The sequence below is a fragment of the Triticum urartu genome, chromosome 6 (assembly GCF_003073215.2).
Source record: "Triticum urartu cultivar G1812 chromosome 6, Tu2.1, whole genome shotgun sequence".
NCBI classification, from domain to species: domain Eukaryota; kingdom Viridiplantae; phylum Streptophyta; class Magnoliopsida; order Poales; family Poaceae; genus Triticum; species Triticum urartu.
The window spans coordinates 90,818,117-90,840,985 of record NC_053027.1 but is presented as its reverse complement, the minus strand read 5'-3'; the positions used below and the strand labels follow the sequence as shown (position 1 = coordinate 90,840,985).

Sequence of the window (22,869 nt, the reverse complement as noted above, 5' to 3'; positions counted from 1 at the left end):
CCAATGGTGTTTGTTGAGTTGGCATAGATCGAGATTAGGATTTGCCACTCCGTGTATCAGAGAGGTATCTCTGGGCCCTCTCGGTAATGCACATCACTATAAGCCTTGCAAGCAATGTGACTAATGAGTTAGTTACGGGATGTGGCATTACAGAACGAGTAAAGGGACTTGCCAGTAACGACATTGAACTAGGTATTGAGATACCGACGATCGAATCTTGGGCAAGTAACATACCGATGACAAAGGGAACAACTTATGTTGTTATGCGGTTTGACCGATAAAGATCTTCGTAGAATATGTAGGAGCCAATATGAGCATCCGGGTTCCGCTATTGGTTATTGACCGGAGATAAGTCTCGGTCATGTCTACATAGTTCTCGAACCCGTAGGGTCCGCACGCTTAACGTTCGATGACGATCGGTATTATGAGTTTATGTGTTCTGATGTACCGAAGGTTGTTCGGAGTCCCGGATGAGATCACAGACATGACGAGGAGTCTCGAAATGGTCGAGACATAAAGATTAATATATTGGAAGGTTATAGTCGGACACCGGAAAGGTTCCGGGGGTCATCAGATAAATACCGGAGTACCGAGGAGTTACCGGAACCCCCTGGGGGTCAATGGGCCTTCATGGGCCTTAGTGGAAATAGAGGGAAGCAAGGGAGCTGTGGGGCGCGCCCCCTAGGCCCAAACCGAATTGGTTTATGGCTTTGGGGGCCGGTCCCCTCTTTACTTCTCCCCTCCTCCTATTTCCTTCCCCTCATAGTTGGACTAGGAAAGGGGGAACCTACTCCTAGTAGGAGTAGGATTCCCCCCTTGGGGCGCACCCCACCTCGGGTCATATCGTTGCAGTGCTTAGGCGAAGCCCTGTTTCAGTAGCTTCATCATCACCGTCATCATGCCGTCGTGCTGACGAAACTCTCCTTTGACACTCGGCTGGATCTAGAGTTCGCGGGACGTCACCGAGCTGAACGTGTGCAGATCGCGGAGGTGCCGTACCTTCGGTGCTAGGATCGGTCGTGAAGACGTACGACTACATCAACCGTGTTGTCATAACGCTTCGCTTACGGTCTACGAGGGTACGTGGACAACACTCTTCCCCTCTCGTTACTATGCATCACCATGACAGATCTTGCGTGTGCGTAGGAATTTTTTAAAAATTACTGCGTTCCCCAACAACAACACCATTAGTTTATCGATCTCCATAGACCACAGGGGTGTTAGGATGCATCTTCTGGCGCATTTCATTGATGGAGTGGTTCACTTATCGATGAATTCCCTGAACGATGGCTCCATGTCTTCGATTGGCCTGCAAATCAGACGAACACACACATTTTCAACAAAAGTGGGCTAGTGCTAGGGAATGGCAGTGGGGTGGTTTATGATACCAGAAGTTATGGTACCCGGTATATTATCTCTCTCTCTCTCACACACACACACACATAAACTAATATGGTTCAAATCATTACATGGCAAGCGAAAGAGAAGGAAAAACACAAAAAGCTTAAAGGTAAGCCGGTAGGTAGCCAATCGCAGTGATCCACCGGATGCCTCCTATATGTTTGTGCTAGGGCCAAGTACTGGTTGCAGATGAGCTCGACGTAGTGCATATCCATTCGGGTTCTCTATACATGGGGTTTGGTTTGTGTGTGCATACAAGATAATGTCTTGGTGTCGAAATGTCTTTGTCACCATCAGTTGGGCAACACATGTCAGAGACGCGACACAAGAATGTGACAAAAAAATTAGGATGTTGCTCAAATAAATAACTCCAAGAGTTCAAGCTATCACTCTTGAACCAAGCACATTGATGTGAGCTATTATTGGATTCGAGATGTTGTGAATTCCAAGTTGCTCAAACTCGAGAAGATCCATACCGATGATAATGACACAAAAATTTAGGATGTTTCTCAAATCAATAACTCTAATTTGCCTAAAGTATTTTGGCTAGATTTTTTTTCATCCAAAGGTTTAACATTGAGTGTTGCGTTGCTTATCACTGCTATGCAACGGCGGAGACAGCCCCAGGCAACTCGGATCGCACTGCCCATGGTTTGAAGGTTGATTCCTTTGTTTAGCATCATTGTAACTACAATGCTACACTGTAGCCACGGTCCTCGAAGGTGGTCTGGGACGCACGAGGGCGTGGTGCAATCCTGGCGCCGCCACTGCTGCTTTGTATATGTGGTTCATGATAAAGACTAAATAAATACTCCCTCCGTTCGGAAATATTTGTCGCAGAGATGCATAAAAATGGATGTATCTAGAACTAAAATACATCTAGATACATTCATTCCTCCGACAAGTATTTCCGGACGGAGGGAGTAGTACATAAGATGTGTGCAATCCAGTCAAACTTGTTCAGTACATTCAAGCTCTAATCATCACACTCAAATTAAGCTCCAACCAAAGACACATTAATTATCCGCAAAGATTAAATGAACATTTAAGTGCTCGGTTGTAAAGGAGTACTCGCACGCTCTATGCTCCCATTCGGAGTGAGTAGTTTCTATCAACGGTGACAACACTTTCCGTTCAAAAAAAAATGATGACTATACTTTGCTAAATCTACGACAAACAATACACCAAAATCCAAGCCAAGATTGTGACAGAAACAATAATTTCCAGAAACAAAGGCGACAAAATAATGGCACGAAAGAAAACCAGAAACATAAAGCAGAGCGGGGTGAGGTGTACACGCAATAATAGAAGGGGACGGAAGCAGGGCGTTGACCGGGCACGGGCGGGGGTCTCCCCTCCCCGATTCCCGCCACGTCACCCACCCCGCCGATCGTTCTCATCCACTCCCCTCACCTCTCTCTCTCCACCTTTCCTCTCTCCTTCCCCACCCCACCCCACCCTACCCCCTCTCTCCGCCCCCAATCCCGATCTCCCTCCCCCCCTCTCGCCCCTCTCATGCATGAGAGGTCGCCGGGGCCATCGCTAGCCGCCACGCGCCTCCCCTCCCCCGCCTCCCTGCTCCTGCTCCTGCTCCTCTCGCTGTCCCTGCTCGCCGGGCGGTCGCACGGCTGGTGGTGCCGCGAGGACGACGAGGGGTGCTCCCTGATGGGGTTCAGGGGCGACGACTCGCCGGTCACCGGTGGCGGTATCAGGTGAGCCGCCCGCCCTTTCTCCTGCCCGCGCGTCCTGGTTGCTTTGCGTGGCTGGTTTTCTCGCGGCGGGGCTCGCTGATCCGTTATGGGTGCTCGCGTGGTTCCGTAGCCTCTCTGTGAGGGAGAGGAGGAGAGATCCGTAGCTGTTGAGAGGCGAGCGTGCCGCGGTAGGTTGCCTCTTGCCTCTGCCGTGCCTGGTGGTCTGGGCGTCGAGTGGGTATGGGCGAATTCGTCTGGGGCATGGGTTACGGGTGGCAGGCAGCCCTTTCGATTGGATCTGTCCAACTGGCGAAAATAAATTCGGGGGTGATTTTAGTTTCATGCTCGTGTTTTCGGGTACTAAATTCTCCGAGGGATCACATGCTACATGGGCGAGAAGTCCTGCCGTGAGGATCTGGGGAAATGAAATATCGATCTGATTTGGCTGCTGTATTAACATCTTCGTGTCCACACGGTCTTGAATAAGTGTAATTAAAGGCGTTACAGTGAGATATATATTAAGAGATTCATTAAATAATCATTGGAGCAGATAGAAATCCATGGCATGTCTAACCATATCTATGTGAGATACTGAGATACTTAATCATGTAATTTATGAGACTCCACCAATTTACTCATATGTGCTTTTCTACCTCGGAAGAAAATTTGATGAAAGTGAGGACAAATATGGGAATTTGTTACCTCAAAATACTCTGTTTCATATATTGGAAGTACAGAAAGTAGTCGTGTTTCAGAAGTATGACACATCTGGTTTCACACGAAATGCTGTATAATTGGTGCTGTGAGCCCGTGAATTTGGATTAACTGTTTTTCCCCAATTGCCATTGCAGTGAAAAAGGCAGGTTCAGTTATGGGTTTGCAAGCTGTGCTGGGAAAAGGGCATCTATGGAGGATTTCTACGAGACAAGAGTGGATGATGTTGATGGAGAGACTGTTGGGTTGTTTGGCGTATTTGATGGTATGTGTTGCCTTGTGCCAGTATTTTTATATTAATTGTTCAGGGTTTTCATATGTCAGCAGCTCCTTGATCAATTGTGTTTACTAGTATAGTTGGCTTTTCATACAGGTCACGGCGGAGCTCGAGCAGCTGAATATGTGAAGAAGCACCTTTTCAGCAATTTAATCAAGCATCCGAAATTCATGACAGATACAAAGGCTGCTATTGGTATGCCTATCATTCATAAACTATTGTGAACCTAAATATTTCTACCCAGGCAGAGTGTGATCATGATTTCCTTGTGTTTCTTCTCTGCAGCTGAAACATTCAATCATACCGATTCAGAGTTCCTGAAAGCTGATAGTAGCCACACCAGAGATGCTGGCTCAACTGCCTCAACAGCTATTCTTGTCGGTGGTCGCTTGGTGGTTGCAAATGTTGGTGATTCTAGAGCTGTTGTTTCTAAAGGAGGGAAGGGTAAGTCCCACTGTCTGTAATACTGTGATTCGTGCACTCTTGGTTTCATCGGAAAGTTCATATGGTTGTGTTTTTTCTCCATGGGTACATGGCAGTTGAAACTGACTGCATAACATAATCTCATGTAATCTCATTTCACTGGCGTTAGACGATCATGATGTTTTCTGCTTCCCACCATTTCAGCTATTGCGGTTTCCAGGGATCACAAACCTGACCAGACAGACGAGAGACAGAGAATTGAGGAAGCTGGAGGCTTTGTGATGTGGGCTGGTATTTTTACGAGGCCTAAAAAACTCCCTACTTCAGCAAGTGCTTTATTACTAGCATCATTCCTGTTTATTTACTGCTCTTTGTTTTGCAGGGACATGGCGTGTTGGTGGTGTTCTTGCTGTTTCTCGAGCATTTGGTGACAAACTTTTAAAGCAGTATGTTGTCGCTGATCCAGAGATCAAGGTTTGGCTTTTGTTTCCTTGCCTAGTTCTCAACTACAACCTAGACTTGCAGATTTTTGATTAGATATTCTAGGTAGTCTCTTTATAGAGATTTCTTATTGACCAGTGCAATGTAACTTTTCATCCAAGTTCTTCATTGTTTTTGTGCAAGGAAGAAACAATGGGCACCCCTTCTTACTATAAGGGGAAGATAAAGGCTATACACTTGGTGATTGAGCCTTTTATTTATTTATTTATTTACAGGAGGAGGTAGTTGACAGCTCACTTGAATTCCTTATCCTTGCTAGTGATGGGCTATGGGATGTTGTAACTAACGATGTAAGTGCATATTCACTGAAGATTCTCCTTGACATGGTGCTAGTTCCCTGTAGTTTCAATGGGTTAACCCAAATATTCAATTTCCAGGAAGCTGTTGCCATGGTCAAGCCAATAGAAGATCCTGAGCAAGCGGCGAAGGGACTACTTCAAGAAGCTTCTCAAAGGGGCAGTGCTGACAACATCACTGTCGTCATTGTTCGCTTCTTGGACGGAACGACGACGTCTGCCGGAGATGGACCAAGTGAGGAGGTCGCCAAGGACCAAAGTGAGGAGGCCGCCAAGGACCAATCTTCATAGTTCTTGTTCCTCCACGGCGTTGTATCCGCTGTTGTATCTGATGCTCGAAGTAGATGTCATGTGGCGGCGCCCTCCCGTGCTGCGAAACCAAACTGACTTGGCCTGAGTTTCGTCGTTGTTCCATGCTCCCGGCTATCCTAGATGGTAGGTAATGTCGGAACATAGGGGGATGGTGGGGCAGTGTTGTTACCATATGATCCAAGGGGTACTTTTTCTTTCTTGATGCTGAACCTTGTACTGTGTAGCTTCTATGCTGGTGTTTCATGCTAGTGATTTTTAGCAGTAAATGCATGTAACCTGACTATTTGAATGATTTGAACAAAGTTGTGCTCATGGTGTCACACTACAGAGTTCGGAGCTCGATTTTATTTAAGCTTTCCTTGCGGAGCCAAAAACAAACTCTTTTATCCCTCTTCGGAATGTCGATATAGCCACATTTGGAGCCAGTTACGTATTCAGAAGTACTCTCTCCGTAAACAAATATAAAAGCGTTTAGATTACTAAAGTAGTGATCTGAATATTCATAAAAGCGTTTAGATTACTAAAGTAGTGATCTGAATATTCTCCGATGAACTCTTTAAGCTTCACATAAACAGTAGAGCCAAACAATTATGGATCTGAAAGCAAAAGGTCAAACTTGATGCATATGCCGATGAACTCTTTAAGCTTCACATAAACAGTAGAGCCAAACAATTATGGATCTGAAAGCAAAAGGTTAGATGCGCCTGGATTATTTTAGTGCAGTATATGGTGAAGACGAGTCTTCAAATATGGATGTTCAACTGCTTACAATTGCGTATACAGTGGCTTTACAATTTTAAACAGCAATTTTTAAAGATGCACATGCCTTTGTTTAGTTGCAAACATTAACAGTTCTCACAATCCAGCAATTGCGTATACAGTGGTTTCACTTTTGATGAAAGAAGTGGTACGCATCCAATGTCATCTGCATATAAAACAGCATGTAGCGATTAAATGTGTCCATTTACTAGATCGTGCACCAATAATATTTTTTTGAGAAATGCGTGCACCAATAAATAATTGTATTCAGGTGGACAGGGTCCGTATACGCCCAAATCGTTCGGCCGGTGATGCTAGACTGGGCTGGGCTTGGCCCAAAGCGTATGATGCCGCACTGCGCGTACGCGAGGGAGATCGCCCTTGGTTGGAAGACGCGCGACGATTCAGCGGTTGCTCCGCTCTGCTCTGCTCGTCCAAAGCCCTAGCCGCCAGGTCTGCCAGAAAGAAAATTCCCACAAAAAAAATGATGGTCTTCCTCCGATCTCCTCATCGCTACCTGTGATGGCGATAGCGTGGGACTTGAGGTGGGGGCGCAGTACATGAACTAATCGTGGGCCGACCAAGAAGCCTAGCTCCGTGCTCTCCAGTACAGGTTAATCTTAATCTTTTTTTCTCCGTGTTTATCGGAGTCTACTAAGTCTTCTTGCTATGGCTGTTGAATTTCTTGTTTGGATTTTTTAGTCTAGGAACGGGCCTGTTCGTATGATGTGAAAAAGGGGGACTGTTCATAGGGTGTTGTCTGGCTTTCCCAAGCAAGCATTGATCAGGAACTTGTGGTAAACTAGAGTCAGGAAAAATTCGGTTTCATGGATTTTCGCTGCTATTACAGTGATTCATCAGGTTTGTGCCTCAAGCCTTGTTTGGTTAGAGGGATCTACCGGGATTACAGTTAGGTCCACAAGATAGTTAGGACATATTTCACAGGTTATATCCTGAATATTCTCAAACTAAATGCATGCCGATGAACCCGGTAAGCTTCACAAAAACAGTAGAACCGAATAATTATGGATTTCAAAGCAAAAAGATTGATGCGCCTGGATTATTTTAGTACAGTATATTAATCAATTAAGGATGATGAAGACGAGTCTTCAAATATGGATGTTCAACTGCTTACATTAAGGATGGACATGCCTTCGTCTAGTTGCAAACATAGACAGCTCGCACCGTATTATCCAGCAATTGCGTACACAGTGTGCAGATTACGCATCCAAGATCATCTGCATATAGTACAACATGATGTACGTAGATATTAATATGACCAATTCATATCATGCAGGAATAACCGCATTCGGCTAGCCAAGATTCAGATACGCCCAAATCATTGCAAACTCTGACATCACAAATCACAAGGTATGTAGTGCAGTTATGCGATAAACAGAATGTGTACCAGGTAAATACAAGAAGAGTAAATGAATAAGTAGAACAACAAGGGGAGATTTATATTACAGAGAAGGCCGATCATCATATAAATACATTTGAACAGAAGGGCATGTTGGGTGCACATCGGCTGCCCTCCTGAAGGCAGACTCGACATCACTGTTCTTGTGGACGGAGGATGTGACACCTACACGGATGTGCTCGAGGGCTAACAGGTGCTCCATCCCTAATGGTGTAGCACCACCCCACCCATCATGTACTTGTAGATGGAGCTGTCGCAGCTTGGGCATCGCCCCTGCCTCGAACTCCATGCATACCATAGCAGAGTAAATTGCAAAAAACCATCACAATTGAGCACCCTAATTCAGAAAACCATCACCATTCGAATTTTTTTCAAAAAACCACCACCATTGTGCTAACAATTTTCAGAAAGCACTTATCACTAGATTATCACTATATTAGAGACGTTTGACAAAAAACTGACCGCTGAGTCCCATGGTCAGGTGCCACGTAGCAAGGACGAGATAGGATGGGGCTTGCCTGCTCCGCCCCCGTACTCCCATCCGTGCTCCACGCACGTCCTTCCGCATCGAACGGTTCCCGTTCTTTTCTCTCCGTGGCTCTTTCCTTCGAAGAAATAATTCACAAACAACCATGTATTCTGTGTCCTTCCCATACCCGTACGCACATATCTCATCACATCTGATTATATACCCGATGGATTCCACGGTGTGGTAGCAGCGGCTCCTAGTCTCAAGCACTACTCGCCATCGTACTCATTAGCACATAGTTGTTTGTGATTTTCTCTTCGAAGGAAAGGGCCACGGAGAGAAAAAAGGGGAACCGGGGAACCATTCGATACGGAAGGAAGTGCGCGGCGCACGGATGGGAGTACCGGGGCGGAGCAGGCAAGCCCTGTCCGGACGAGATAACGCCGCTACTAAACAAAACCGGCCCACCTCCCACCTCACGCATCTCTCCCCACCCCGACTCACCCTTTGCTGCCGTCCAGGATCCAACTGCCGGCAGCGCCCACTGCCTGAACGAGGAGGTCTCACATGGCCGGGTCAACGGAGACGCCACACCGTCGCTGCAAAGCCGCCGCGGCCTGGCACCGCGCCGCAACTGCCCCGTCGCTCCATGACCGCCGCCACTCTCCATGTCCCGGCGACAGATTCGAGCATTGCCGGCTTCCGTGCGCCGCCCGGCGACGAATCCAAGCGGTGTCGGCCCCGAGCGCAGCCCCGACGGCGGATCCGGGGCGATGCGACTTCCCCCTGTGCCAGCGGGCATGCCGACCGCCGGATCCAGCACGCGGGAGGGCAACGGCGGATACCAGCTCACGACGGCAGCAAGCACCAGGGCCTCTCCGGCCTCGTCCTCCCGCCTGAGCCCCCACCTGCAGGTCGACGGGAGGGACATCCAGTGGAGACCGTCGTGGCTCCCCGCTGCACACTGCTGTGCGCCAGGGCTCCTTCACTTCGTGATCTCGCCGGCGTTGTGGGGCAGCTCCTGGGCATGAGGAGATCCAGCCCGGCTCCACTCCGATGGGCATGACTGGAGGCGGTGGCTGCCACCGCCGGGGGACGCAGGCGCGCCTGCCGCACCGCGCCGCCTGGGTCAGCCACGACCAGCCACCTCGCTGGCTGTAGCCTGCCACCTGCTGCTTCCTTCGCTTGCCGCCGACCTCCAGCGATCCGTGACATCTCCGACGACGGATCCAAACGGCACCGGCCACCCAGGCAGTTCTCTTTCCTTGTCCGGATGCCGCCGGCAGAGAGCTCACGAACTGCTCGATGGAATGCCAGAGAAAGGGACGAAGAGAGATAGGAGATGCTGACAAGTGGGCTCACATCAAGTTAACGGTCCATGCGGACGGAGTCAATTTTTCATGCCATGTCATCACTTGCAAGTGGGATCCAGCAGTCAGATTTTGCGTCAAACATCTCTAATCCTGTGATAAGTGTTTTCTGAAAACTGTTAGCACAATGATGATGGTTTTTTGAAAAAAAATCGAATGGTGGTGGTTTTCTGAATTAGGGTCCCCAATTGTGATGGTTTTTTGCAATTTACTCACCATAGCATCATCAGAGACGAGTCTAAGGTCTTCCAGAACCGGAAATAATCCTGTGCGTACTATTGGCGGCACCACTATGTTCAGCGATACTCGACACAGAGAGAAACATGGAGGGCAGTTTTCCGACAACGTGAACCTCATTAGTCGATAGGTACTCAACCGACAAAGTCAGGCTGCGGAGGCAATGGAGGTCGCCAATCCAATTGGGAACTCTCTTCAATATCCATCCTAGCATATAAAGAACCTCGATATGGAGAGGAGGGTTGGATAACGAGTACATCCGGCAACAAGAATGTTTAGAAAACACACCATTAGCACTGACAAAGAGGTATTTGAGGTCACGGAGCCTCGCAATTGAGGAGACCAAAGCATCAACTATCTCCTCCGCCACCATTTTGCCAGAGAAGCTCAGCATTCTCAGACCAGTCAGCTCATCGCCAATGCCCTTAATATCCTCTAACGAGCTCTTCTCCATATCAGGGCATGACAAAGCACGCAATGATTTAATTCTCGCGACCCCTTGAGGCAGCCCTGTACCATCTGGAAGGCTCAGATGAGACAGTCGTGGCAATAAAACTATATCTGATGGGAAGTTTTGTGCTGATCGACCATTTATTACCAGCGTCTCCAAATGAACGAGCCCTCGAATTTCAGCAGGAAGATCTATGATGCATTCTTTTGCATTAACTCTAACATGCCTTAGCTGAAACAATTGATCAATAGGACTGAGGTCGACTGTCGCATCCTTGTATGGAAAGTCATACAAGAGCACTCGAAGGTATGTAAATAGAGAAAGAGGAGGCGTGTAATTGGACTCTCCAAACTGTGCCAATGATCGAACTTGTGACATGCTAGTATCAACGATCACTGATGTTGTATAACTAGCACTTGATTTTAAGGACAATCTACGGACCTTATGTTCGTAGCTATGCATTCTTGCCACATCTTCACAATTATATGCCACTGATGAAATTGTCTTCTGCACACTTGCTGGTGATCAAATCAAGCATCATGTCGTGTACTGTGCAATACTCCACAGCCGCAAAACTTGAGAGTTCAGCTGGCTGAATAAAGCTTCTATTGATCAGCTCATTAAAATAACTCTTTGCAACATCATCCAAATCTGATCCATGAGAATTATTGACAAAGCCTTCAGCGACCCATTGTGCAACCAGATGACCCCTTCTGATATTTTTATCTTCTGGATGCATGCCAAGGTACAGGAGGCATGGACGGAGATGAAGAGGAAGATGCATGTAGCTAAGGTTTAATATACCCCTCATCTCTTCCAAGGTGGGATTTATGACAAACTTAGCGCCCAGAGAGTTTCTTATGCTCTCCCACTCGTCATTTGATCTTGCTTGACGACTAGCTAACAAACTGGCTATAGTGATGATTGCAAGTGGCAACGCTCCGCACATCCTCAAAATTTCAGCTGAAATATCTTTAAACTGGGGTGGGCAGTCATCTTCAGACCCAAATACTCTATTAAAAAACAACATTCTCGAGTTTAGTTATTAGGGTCTTCATTTTGTAAACACACTCATGGTCGTTACTGCACGCCCCAATAGCCACATTATCCACTCGTGTAGTTACTATTACTCTACTTCCATTATCAACGTCTGGAAATAAACAACCCATTATATTCCATGTCGATTGATCCCACAAGTCATCTACTACAATAAGGTACCTATTGAATATTGTTGCACATATCAGATAGGTCCAATTGTGATATGTTTTACAGATGAAAGCACCATAACTTGGAAATGAACATAAACTACGAATAGCATAAGCTAGGATTGAAGCAAGAAAAATGCTATTTCTTAGGTTAATTTTGCATGTTCACACAACATTCGAGCATAAGCCAAGTTAATTTACATGCAAAACTATAAGATAGTTAAAACAAATTTACATTTATCTTATACATGCATGCTCGAACAAAAAAAAGACTACAAGTCTCTATTATATAATTAAAGGTAATGGCTTGAGACCCTACATTTGTACACCCATATAAGAAGTACCGGTTTGTTGGATCCAACTAACCTTAGCCATCAATCTATCTCTAGTATGATGGCTCACAATTTTATTTCTACCTTTGCTAATTTAGCTTTAGTTACATACGCATTTGGGAATGAAGAGAAATTTATTCAGTCAATTTCTCCCATTCGTACGCCCATCTGAAGTTTGCATCTCTTCTCATCCAGGTTTTCTTACCTCAGACAACAATCACACATTATCAGGTGTTTTTTTTATTTTATTTTATGGGCTTGCTACTTTACTATTGGCCGATTTTCAATTCCAGAGAGAGAGAGAGAGAGGGAGAGAGGGAGAGAGCGCGATGGTTTATTGCTAATGAAATTATTCTTGCTTTTTAATTTGTTATTAAAAACACATTTATTTTCTTGTTTTTTGTTTTCATTTTTTATAAAATGCATGAAATACATTTTTTATGTTAGTGTGTATGGGTTTGCTAAATCACAATCGGCTGAAATTTAACTAAGTCTCAGTCAAGTTAATAATCCTTCGATTATCATGTTGAGATTCATGCTAAAGTGTCGTGTTTTGTGTTTTATCAAAATACAAATATATTTCCTTTTATCTTTTGTTAAAAAAATAGTTTGTTGTTTCTTTCTTGGTTTTTCATGTTTCCTTTTCTCATATTTTTCCTTTTCTTCCCATTTTCGTTACAATGTTTTTTGTTTTCTTTTCATTTTCCTACATTCCTCTTTATAGTTTACGGGGTTGCTAGAAATTAGTCGACTGAGATTTAGTCAAGTCTCAATCAACTCCTGCGCCGTTAGTTTTGTTTCAATCGAACCGTGTAGGATGAATAGGGTTGGGTAACTCTTTATGTCTTAGTTTTTCCTTGTTGGGTGTAGAGTATGTGTGGTTGCTAGGAGGGAAAGGGGACCTTTTTCGTTGTCTGCTGGACTTTTGGTAGAAACTAGGGTTCTACTGGGTCTAGGGCGGAGATTGTAGGGGAAGGAGGGGGCTGGACGTGGGCGATCTCGCGGTCGTCGGCGGTTGGGCGCCGTCGTGCGCGAGGGAAGAGGCGGCGGCGTTGGCTGGAGACGGCTAGGGTTAGGTCCCCCGGCTCCCTTCAGGAGGCCGAGCAAATAATAATTGCTTCTTGCTTAATCTCAAAACGGGTCCTTACATAAGTTTATATAATCCTCCTAACGATATAATTGGGCTAAGCCCCTAACACGATAAGATAACTGGGCCAGGCCCCTAACTGCCTGGGCTGTAATATATGCCGCTCATAACATTTCTCCCCGCCTGCACAAACAGCTCGTCCTCGAGCTGGAAGGCGGGGAAGCGCTTGCGGAACTCCTCGAGGTGATCAACCGTCGCCAAACACCTCCGCGGCAGCTTGGGCGGGCAGGTCGCCGAGGCCAGCGGCGTCGGCGTCCTCCTCCATGTAGTCCGCAACCTCCAGGTAGAAGAGGCGTGGGCAGACGTGGTTGGGCACGTAGGACTCGTCGCAGTTGAAGCACAACCCTTGATGGCGATGCTCGAGTAGCTCGGTCAAGGTGAGCCGGCGGAATGGGCGCGCCGTGGTCGCGGCGAGGGGTGCCGCGGAAGCCTGAGCAGGCCGACCCTGCGCGGGAACATCCGGCCAGGGTGGCGGCCCAGCGGCCCGGGACGGTGATGCCTGCTGGATGGCCACCGCGCGGCGCTCGAACGCGCGTGCGTAGTACATGATCATCTGGAGGTCCTGGGGTCCCTGTAGCTCAATGTCCACACGAATATGATCTGGCAGACCGCCGACGAAGAGTTCGGCCCACTGGCGAGCCGTCACGCCGGGCGCGTGGCACGCCAAGGCCTGAAAGCGGTCGGTGAAGTCCTGCACCGTAGAGGTAGTGTGCGTGTCCACCCTCAAGATGCAATTACATTTTTTGTCTTTTATCTTGCACATTGCACACAAACAACAAAACATGCTAACACAAGATTCTAAAATCTATTTTTTGAGGCTGCCCCACCTCCCGCGTTGCACGACCACAATTGCACGCGCAACTAGGGTTATTTTATTCTTTTTTATTTTTCAACAAGAACTAATTTCTAATGACATGGTGAATATTTTTTAAATACATAATGATTTTCTAATTACACAACAAACATTTATTTTGAATACACAATGAATATTTTAAAAAATGCACAAGCATTTTTTCTAAAATATCATGACAAATGTACAAATGCTCCTCTTTCTTTTTTTATTGAAAATCTAACTGGAAATTTTAAAAAGAAAAGAAACATTAAACAATAAAATGGAATAAAAGAAACAAAAACAACAGTAGAAAACCGGATAGTACGGAAATCATACAAAGAGCTAAGAGAACCTACAGCCGGATATGACAAATGTGGCCCCTCAAGCGCTTGCGGATGCGTCCGGGCGCGTCCGCGGGCAGTAACCGGTTACTACTCAAATCAACACAACTGCATTCGGACATCTCATACTAGATTCTCAAATCCATACAAAAGCATGCAAACGTTAAAACCTACATACTACGTAGCTACTCCTCGTCAAGATGTCGACAATCTCCGTGCCTGGCTCCGGGTACATGGGCAGCAGCAGCACCTCCGACGTCTCCGGCTGCTCCGCTCCAGCCTCCTCCGCCTCTATCTCCGTGTTGAGTTCAGCGGAGAGCGCGTCGGACGCCGCCTGCTCCTGTCGGAGGAACTGCCGGTTGGCCTCCACATACGCCTCATACTGGATGGAGTCCAGGATGGCCTGCTGCTCGCTCCGTCCTCCTCCGCCTCTATCTCCGCGTCGAGTTCGACGAAGAGCGCATCGGACGCCGCCTGCTCCGGGCGGAGGAACTGCCGGTTGGCCTCCACATAGGCCTCATCCTGAATGGACTCCAGGATGGCCTGCTGCTCCGTCCGCGGCTTGGGCAACGGCGAACTCCACCTCTGCCTTCGCCATGGTGACTCCCCCCCTCCCCGGAGCAGGCTGCTCTACCTCCTCCTACGGGTGCACCACCTTCATCGGCTCCGGCAGTGGCTCTCCCTCCTCCTCCTCCTCCTCCTGCTGCTGCTCCTCCTCCTCATCCGACTCCGCTAGTCCGGAGGTAGCCCGACAATGATGCGGGTGCGCTCGTGCCTGTATCTCCTCCGCGATCTGCCTCCGGTGCTCCGGCATGAGCATAGCGTACATGGTGATCATTCGCTGGACCATGGCGATGCCAGAGAGCGTGGGAGAGCGGGGGAAAGAAGGCGGACGAGCTCGGGTGGCAGCACAGAGAGGGAGGAGGTGGATGGGCTAGGGTTGGGGGACGCCGACCGACTTAAATAGCTAGCTTTGGCCTCAGGCGGCGAGCCGGAGCGGCGTCACGCGACCCACGGCGACGGAGGAGGCATCCTTCGAACCATCAGGTTTCCGGGCGTTTCCGCGTGGGACCCCATCGCAAGTCCTATATGCCGGTCGTGCCTATATCCGCCTCATATTTGGATTGAATATGCGGGGTGCCGGTCAGCCCGGATGTTTGAGGCCCTTTTGAGGCGTCTGTCTGCCAGATATTTGTGATCGATCAGTGACGGGGCGGGCCGCCCGGACGTTTAAAGTCGGTTTGAAGGGTCGGGTGTAGATGCTCTAAGGTTGCTACTGGCCCGGCCAGTGCAGCAGAACGAGCAGCCCTAACTGAATGAAAAATTGCTGGCCCGAAAACGCACAAGCAAGAATAAGGCCCCGCTTGGAATGTAGTTTTTCTGCCACCCCTGTAATCTTTTACACTTGTATTATACCAGCCTCCAACCAAATACATTTCGAAGGGTGGTATTTTCTATCCGGTTGTAATATGTGCTTGGCTCTCCAGGTTTTAATCCACTTGTAAAATCCACTTCGACAGCAGCTAACGAACTGAATTCTTGTGAAACTTTGGCAGCAGCTGTTAACTGGCAGGAGGGTTCGGGCTAATCATGACCAAGCAGGATGGCCACGTCGCCAAGGAGTACTCCGCCGCCGGTTGAACGGGGAAGGGGCGGGGAGGGATGGCAGAGGAGGAGGAAGAGGGAGGATACCTTGGTGGAGTAGAGGAGGATGAGCGATTCGCCGTCACGGTCAGGTCACGGCTGCCGGCCAACGTCGCCGTCGCGGCCAGGAGCGAGTCGCCGTCACTGTCACGGCCAGGAGCGAGTCGCCGTCACCGTCGCGGCCAGAAACTAGTCGCCGTCCTCGGCGCGCCTAACCCCCGTGGTGGCCACCGTCTTCTGCGCCTCACCACGTCGCCGTCGCGAACGCCGTTGCTTGACCACCTCGTGGACACCAGCGCCGGCGCCTCCCGGCGGCGCAACTCGATCTAGGTCTCGAGCGAGAGGCGAGGTGGGGAAAAACGACAGCCTCTGGTCTGTATCGGATACCGGCCTGATACGGGTGTAAACGAGAAAACCAGTGTAAAACTTACAGCCCAAAAACAACATGCCAAGCACCAACGACAGGCCCATCCGTTTTTATTTTACAGGGGTATATTTTACAGGTGTATTGGGCCCTAAAACGAGAAACCAAGCGGGGCCTAAGGCAAAGGCAATAACAAGGCCGGTCCAAGAACAATAGAAAAACACCAAGACTGAATGAAGAGCTAAAATGGGCTGGGCTACTATTGTATGGTGTACTGAGACTTAGCTTGAGACCTAGACAGACCCATTATTTATTATTTCTAGGAAAGGTCGTCTTGGGTGCACGTCGACCACGCTTCTGAAGGCAGACTCAACATCACGGTGCTTGACGCCGTGTCTGGCAAATACAGAGATGTGATCGAGGGCCAATAGGTGCTCCATGCCTCGAGGCACACCACCACCCCAGCCATTATTTACTTCTAGAGTGAGCTGTCGCAGGCTGGGCATTAGGCCTATCTGAAACTGCATGTGTGCCACACCATGAGAGAAGAGACGAAGGACTTTCAGGACTTGGAATAAGCCCGTGCAGATGACGGCCCCGCCTTCAGCGAACACCGATAGATCCAGATGGACGAGGCAGGGCAGCTTTCCCACAACATGAACCTCGTCGTTGGACAAGTTGTCGACCCACAAATTCAAGATCCGAAGGAAATGGAGGTCGCCAATCCATGTGGGAACTCTCTTCAGTATCCACCCAGGCAGATCAAGTTCCTCGATATGGAGAGGAGGGTTGGATAATGAGTACATCGGGCTGCAATGATGTTGAGAAAACAAAGCACGGACCTCGAGGTATTTTAGGCCATGGAGCTTTCCAATTAGGGATACCAAAGCATCAACTTCACCCGCCACCACATCAGTATAAATCCTCAACTCCCTCAGGCTGGTCAGCTCACCAAGGCCATTAATATCCTCTAGCGAGATATTCATACAGTGTAGTGCACGCAATGATTTTATGTTGGAAATCCCTTGAGGAGGACATGTATGAATCGGAAGGATCAGACGAGACAACCGTGGCAAGCAAACAATATCTGACGGGATGCTTCGTGCACTACCAGATATTTCCAGCGTCTCCAAATGAACAAGCCCGCGAACTTCAGCAGGCAGATCTATGGAGCTTGGGAATGTAGAAACCTTCAGATATCTTAGCTGAAACAATTGACCGATTGCAGTGAGGTCGACTATCGTACTGCTCGTAAATGGGAATATAAACACCAGCACCCGAAGGTACTTAAATAGTGAAAGAGGAGGTGTGTACTTGGACTCTCCAAATTGTGCAAATGATCGAACTTGTGACATGCCAGTATCAACGATCCTCAATGTTGCATCATTGGTGCTTGATTTCAAGGACAACCTACGGACCTTGTACTCACAGGCATGCATTCTTGCCACGTCTTCACAATTATATGCCACGTTGGTAAAATTTTCGTCTGCACATTTGCTGACGATCAGATCAAGCATTATATCATGTACTCTGCAATACTCCACCTCTCCAGACTTTGAGGTCTCAGCCGGCTGAATCAGGCTTCTATTGATAAGCTCATTAAAATAACTCTTCCCGGTATCCTCCAAGTCTGACCCATGAGAACAATTGACAAGGCCTTCAGCTATCCATTGTAAAACCAGATCATGCCTCCTGACCATTTGGTCTTCTGGATACATGCCAAGATACAGGAGACATGGGCGAAGATGAAGAGGAAGATGCATGTTTAGTATACTCCTCATCTCTTCTAAGGTGGGATTTGTGGCAATCTTGGCGCCCAAAGAATTTCTTATGCTCTCCCACTTGTCCGTGGCTTGCGGAGTGGACCCTAACTCACTCACTCCCTTCTACACAACCCTAGAGAGCATGTGCCTCCATGTCGTTCGATATCCTGCCTAGAAGAACGGAAATAAGGTTTTTAGGGAGCGTCTCGACGCGGTTGCTTCCGATCCGTCCCTGTCTCTGTCCTCCTCTGCTTCCACTACTTCCCCTACATTGATAGCATGGCTGACGACGCCGCTGCCAAGAAGAAATCCACATATGACGCCAAGGCTGCTGTTGTCGCCGCCGCGTTGGCATGGACAATTGGAGTGTTTGATCTGTTCATCCCTACTAGTTCATGTGCTAGCCATATATGATGCGTTGATAGATGTTTTGTGTCTATGTATACGTGCTCACATGCTTAGGTATCGGTATAAGTTGCATACTATGATTGTCATGCTTACAGTCTACTCATGGGTTAGATTAATCAATAAGGTGCCAATATTTCCAGCAATAGGCAGGCATGGGTTTTTATGTCTTCAGTTTAACTAACGAAATGTGTGTAATATGACACAAAATGTGTATGTTTAGAAATTTTGATGAAAAATCCAATGATATATTTTTTAGTGGCATATAACACATGTCTCGCTGGACGCGGTTGTTCTGATCCCGAGTTCATGTGAGCTCTGGTGAATTGTGAAATCAAAAAAATGGGAAAGAAATTCAAAAACAAATCTGAATTTTTTTGTGCCAAACATTGAAAATGTTTTGATTAATTGCAAAGTTTAATCATTGGATGGCATTTGTGGAAAACGTGAAAAAAATCGATGCTCCAAAATGTTATTCTCAAAAGCATTTCGGAGCATCGATTTTTTTGCCATGTCTTTCACAAATGTCATTTCATGATGAAGCTTTGCAAGCAATGAAAACATTTGTCAATGTTTGGCACACAAACAATTCAGATTTTTTAAAATGTTTTCCCTTTTTTTTGTTTTTACTGTTCATCCAAGCTCACGGGATCGGAATAGCACTTTCGATGTTCGCCAGTCATATTGATGACCTCCCTTGCATGCCTTACAAAAAATTAATGTACTAAAGAGTATAGTATGACACATGAAAGATGGTTTGCGGATAACCTACAATCTGTGTTGTGTTTCTAATTAAACCCTTTATTTCAAAACAGAAGGTGTTTTTCTACTTTGTTGTAAGCAATATTGTCTAAAAGACCAACCATAAGCAAAATTTACGAACTACATATAAATTTATGGTTTTGCAATTGAGGATTTCTGAGGTTACTGATAGAGAAATAACTATATATTTAACTGAATCACCGTTAAGCACCATTTGACCTGAACATGGTACTCGTACAAGTATAGGCGGGACGAGAAAATATTGGGTAGAAGGCAAAATATAACTAACTTTAAGTTGACTGAGCTATAAACAAACCATCATGTACTTTGAAACACAGATAATATACTTCTTATGAGGTCATGATTTCAAAAGCAAGAAAGCCCAACAAGATCTAGCATTAGGTTAAAACACATCTTTGACATTAGTGTAGCCACTATACTTAAAAATCACTAAACTATGCCAATTTAGAGGAATGTTGTAAAATGATTCAATTTTCACAGGTATTTAACCACTGAAGTGCACAAGCGACAGCTAGAAGAAAATTATTACCTTTTATGTGTGAGATGCTCTCTAAGACGAGCAATGATATCTTGTACCTCGTTAGTACGAGATGACTCCTCCACCTTGAGATCCAACTGTAGGCTACGGAGGAGGTTTGTCATATCAGGTCTTTGAGAAACCGATACAAATGCCTTACAATTGAATTGCTCTCCTATCTCATCATACACTTGTTTGGCAAGTGTAGTTTTACCAAGACCTCCGAATCCAACAATAGCCACCACTTTGAGTTTTTCTTGGGTATTTTGTAACCAACTTTTAAGTTCTTTCTTTGGGCCATCAATACCCACAAGGCCCGCTACCTCCTTGTAGATCGCCGACAAACGAGGATCAACAGCAATGACATGAGTAGTAGAGTTGATGCTATCGTCAATCTTGTACCTTTGCACGGAGACAACAAAACTAGGTATTTACCAATTTCATGTGAATAGTATTGGAAGTGAGGAGCTCCTATATTAATGAAGAAATGTCAATATTGTACCTCATGCGTCGTTCATTTGCCTGTAGAGCAAGAGCCTTGAGCTCTTCCATCCGATCAGCAATACGATGACGCTTTCGCAACATCTTGAGACGTTTAACCGTCTTCTTTATAAAGCCCGCCTTGGCATCGGCACCTCCAAAGTCTCGCATGAAGTCATCGATGCAATTCTCCATGTCATAGGACATCTCCCTCACATGATCCCTCCAGTTCTTGGCCAAGGGATCCAGTTCATCCATGAGCTCAAGCTTCTCAAGGAGAGCTTTCATGGGAGACTGGATTTTCTACTCTCGGGTGTACTACACCCGAGTTAGCAAAAACTTTGAAAAAAGTTTATTAAACGAAATCCAAAAAATCTGAAATTTTGCTACATCAAACTTTATCATATGTTTGAGGTTCGTGTCAAGTTTCATCGAAAAATAACATCCAAGGAGCTCTCACCGAAAAAAACAAAATCGCTGCTGAAAGTTTTGTGCACTGTTTGAGCAGTGATTTTGTTATTTTTGGTGAGAGCTCCTCAGATGTTATATTTAGATGAAATTTTGCAAGGACCTCACACATCTGATAATGTTTTATGTCTCAAAAGTTTAGATTTTTTGGACAATGTTTGATCACATTTTTTCAATCTTTTGCTAACTCGGATGTACTATACTCGAGAGTAGCCACTACTTTCCGCTTTCATGGCGCTAAGCTCGTCCTTGAGGAACGAGGCCTGCTTCCTGACTGACGTGAGCTTCTTGTACTCGTCGCCCATCAGTGCGGCGAGCTTGCCGATGAGGGGGTTCATCGCCCCCATGGTGGCGCTGACCACTGGTGCAGACATCTCAATACCGAGGCTCCTTCCGGTGTTGGCTCAGCAGCCCGCTCGCGTGCTGCAAGTGAGCGTGACGGCGATTCAAAGGGAGAAGCTGCAGTGGTGCCGGAGAAGTCCAACTGGGTGAGCCGGAGCTCAAGAGGTGGATGGCCGTGGCGTATCCGCGGCCGGAGGTGGAATAGGTGGTGGACTGGTGGTGCAGCGGGATATGGGATGCGGTTGTAGGCCAGCGGGATATGAGGAGCCCCGGCAAATAGCAGCGTGGGGAGTAACGCGTTGGAAAATTCAGCGTGGAAAAAACAGGTACACAGAGATTGCAAGGCTGTGAATCCATTGTGCTGTTTCAATTAAGCTTTTACCTAGATAAAGTAGAGCCCCAAAACCACCACCTCCACCTGTTTTATCTCTCTTTAGAATGTTGACGTTAACATATTTCGAAGCGGTTCTGATTTCTTAATTAAAATCACATATAAGGTTAGTCATAATTCAAGGATCATGGGTTTTTGTGCACTCTGATTATAATGACGCAAAAGATTAATCAAGTAAGGACGCCGAGAGTTATTTACCCAGAACCACCACACTTGAGGTTAGAGTAACAACTTGGTATCAGATTTTAGACCGGGCACAAAAAATCACCAAAATTGTGCCTAATCTGTAACGGAGAGCACTGATTGTCTGATTTGCTTGAGAAAACAGCAAAACTTGGACGTATTTGTCCACATAGGCATGCCATGTCAGCCCGACAGGTGGGCCCAACCTGTCAGCTTCGTTGTTTTCGCAAGCGAATCAGACAATCAGTGCTCTCCGTTACAGATTAGGCATAATTTTGGTGGTTTTTTGTGCCCTATCTAAAATCTGGTACCAAGTTGTTACTCTAACCCGAAGTGTGATGATTTTGGGTAAATAACTCGGACGCCGAAGATGATTCCTCAAACATCATTGATCAGGAATGACACAGCTATTGCAGGTTTTAACCAAGTGATCACTTGCATTCACAAGATAATATAGAGATCTGCTCCGAAATATATGACGTTTTAGTAGGCACAGGCAAATGTACAAACGTCATATATCTTAGAACGGAGGTAGTACATTCAGATCATGCAGGAACTGTACTCAGGAAGTCAAGATTCAGATATACAGCCAAATATACACTCTGACATGATAAATTACATGGTATCATGAGCAATTAACTTACAGAGCTCGTACACACTAAATATAAGGAACAATGAATAAAACAAGTTAACCGGAGAACGGCTGATTTAAGTTGCAAAAGAGGCCAATCATAACACTAGTAGATTGTAACAGGAGGGCATCTTGGGTGCACCTGTGCAGCGTTCCTGAAGGCAGACTCGACATCACGGTTGTCATGGATGGATGACATGTTATCTACATGGATTTGCTCAAGGGATAAGAGTTGCACCATGCCCATTGGCATAGCACTGCCACCACCCCACCTATCATGCACTCCTAGAACGAGCCTTCGAAGTTTGGGCATAGCCCCTGCCTCAAACACCATGCATGCCGTTGCATCATCATCACAAGAGCGGAGAGCAAGGCACTCCAGAACTGGGAATGATCCTGTGCAGATTATGGCAGCACTGTCTTGAGGAATACACAACACCTTGAGACTGAAATACACGAGGGAAGGCAGCTGCCCAAGAACATGAACGTCGTCAGTCGGCAACTGCTCGGCACAGAGACAGTCTATGGAGGCGATCAATAGCATCGTAATTTCAAAACAATAAGATTCACAACCTTCGCTCATTTTTGTAGTTAGAGCAGAAGAGCCAGAGTACAAACATAGTTTTTTTTTTCGAAAAGGAGGATTACCCCTGGAGAGTACAAACATGGTAGTAGAAGAAAAAAAACTCTATCTAAAATAATGTCGGAACAGAGGGATGC

The 22,869-nt window shown here is 46.7% G+C and overlaps 1 protein-coding gene and 1 pseudogene across 1 annotated transcript; one reads left to right on the top strand and one right to left on the bottom strand.

Moving 5' to 3' along the window:
* The first annotated feature begins 2,845 nt into the window (after positions 1-2,845).
* LOC125515142 (probable protein phosphatase 2C 10) lies at positions 2,846-5,935 on the top strand. The gene is made up of 8 exons (XM_048680582.1): positions 2,846-3,113; positions 3,944-4,071; positions 4,180-4,278; positions 4,369-4,527; positions 4,711-4,797; positions 4,889-4,980; positions 5,223-5,297; positions 5,385-5,935. Exons 1-8 carry the CDS (start codon positions 2,917-2,919, stop codon positions 5,592-5,594), a joined length of 1,047 nt encoding a protein of 348 aa, XP_048536539.1. The 5' UTR covers positions 2,846-2,916; the 3' UTR covers positions 5,595-5,935.
* Positions 5,936-7,714: 1,779 nt separating this feature from the next.
* LOC125515141 lies at positions 7,715-21,238 on the bottom strand (annotated as a pseudogene).
* Between the last annotated feature and the right edge of the window lie 1,631 nt (positions 21,239-22,869).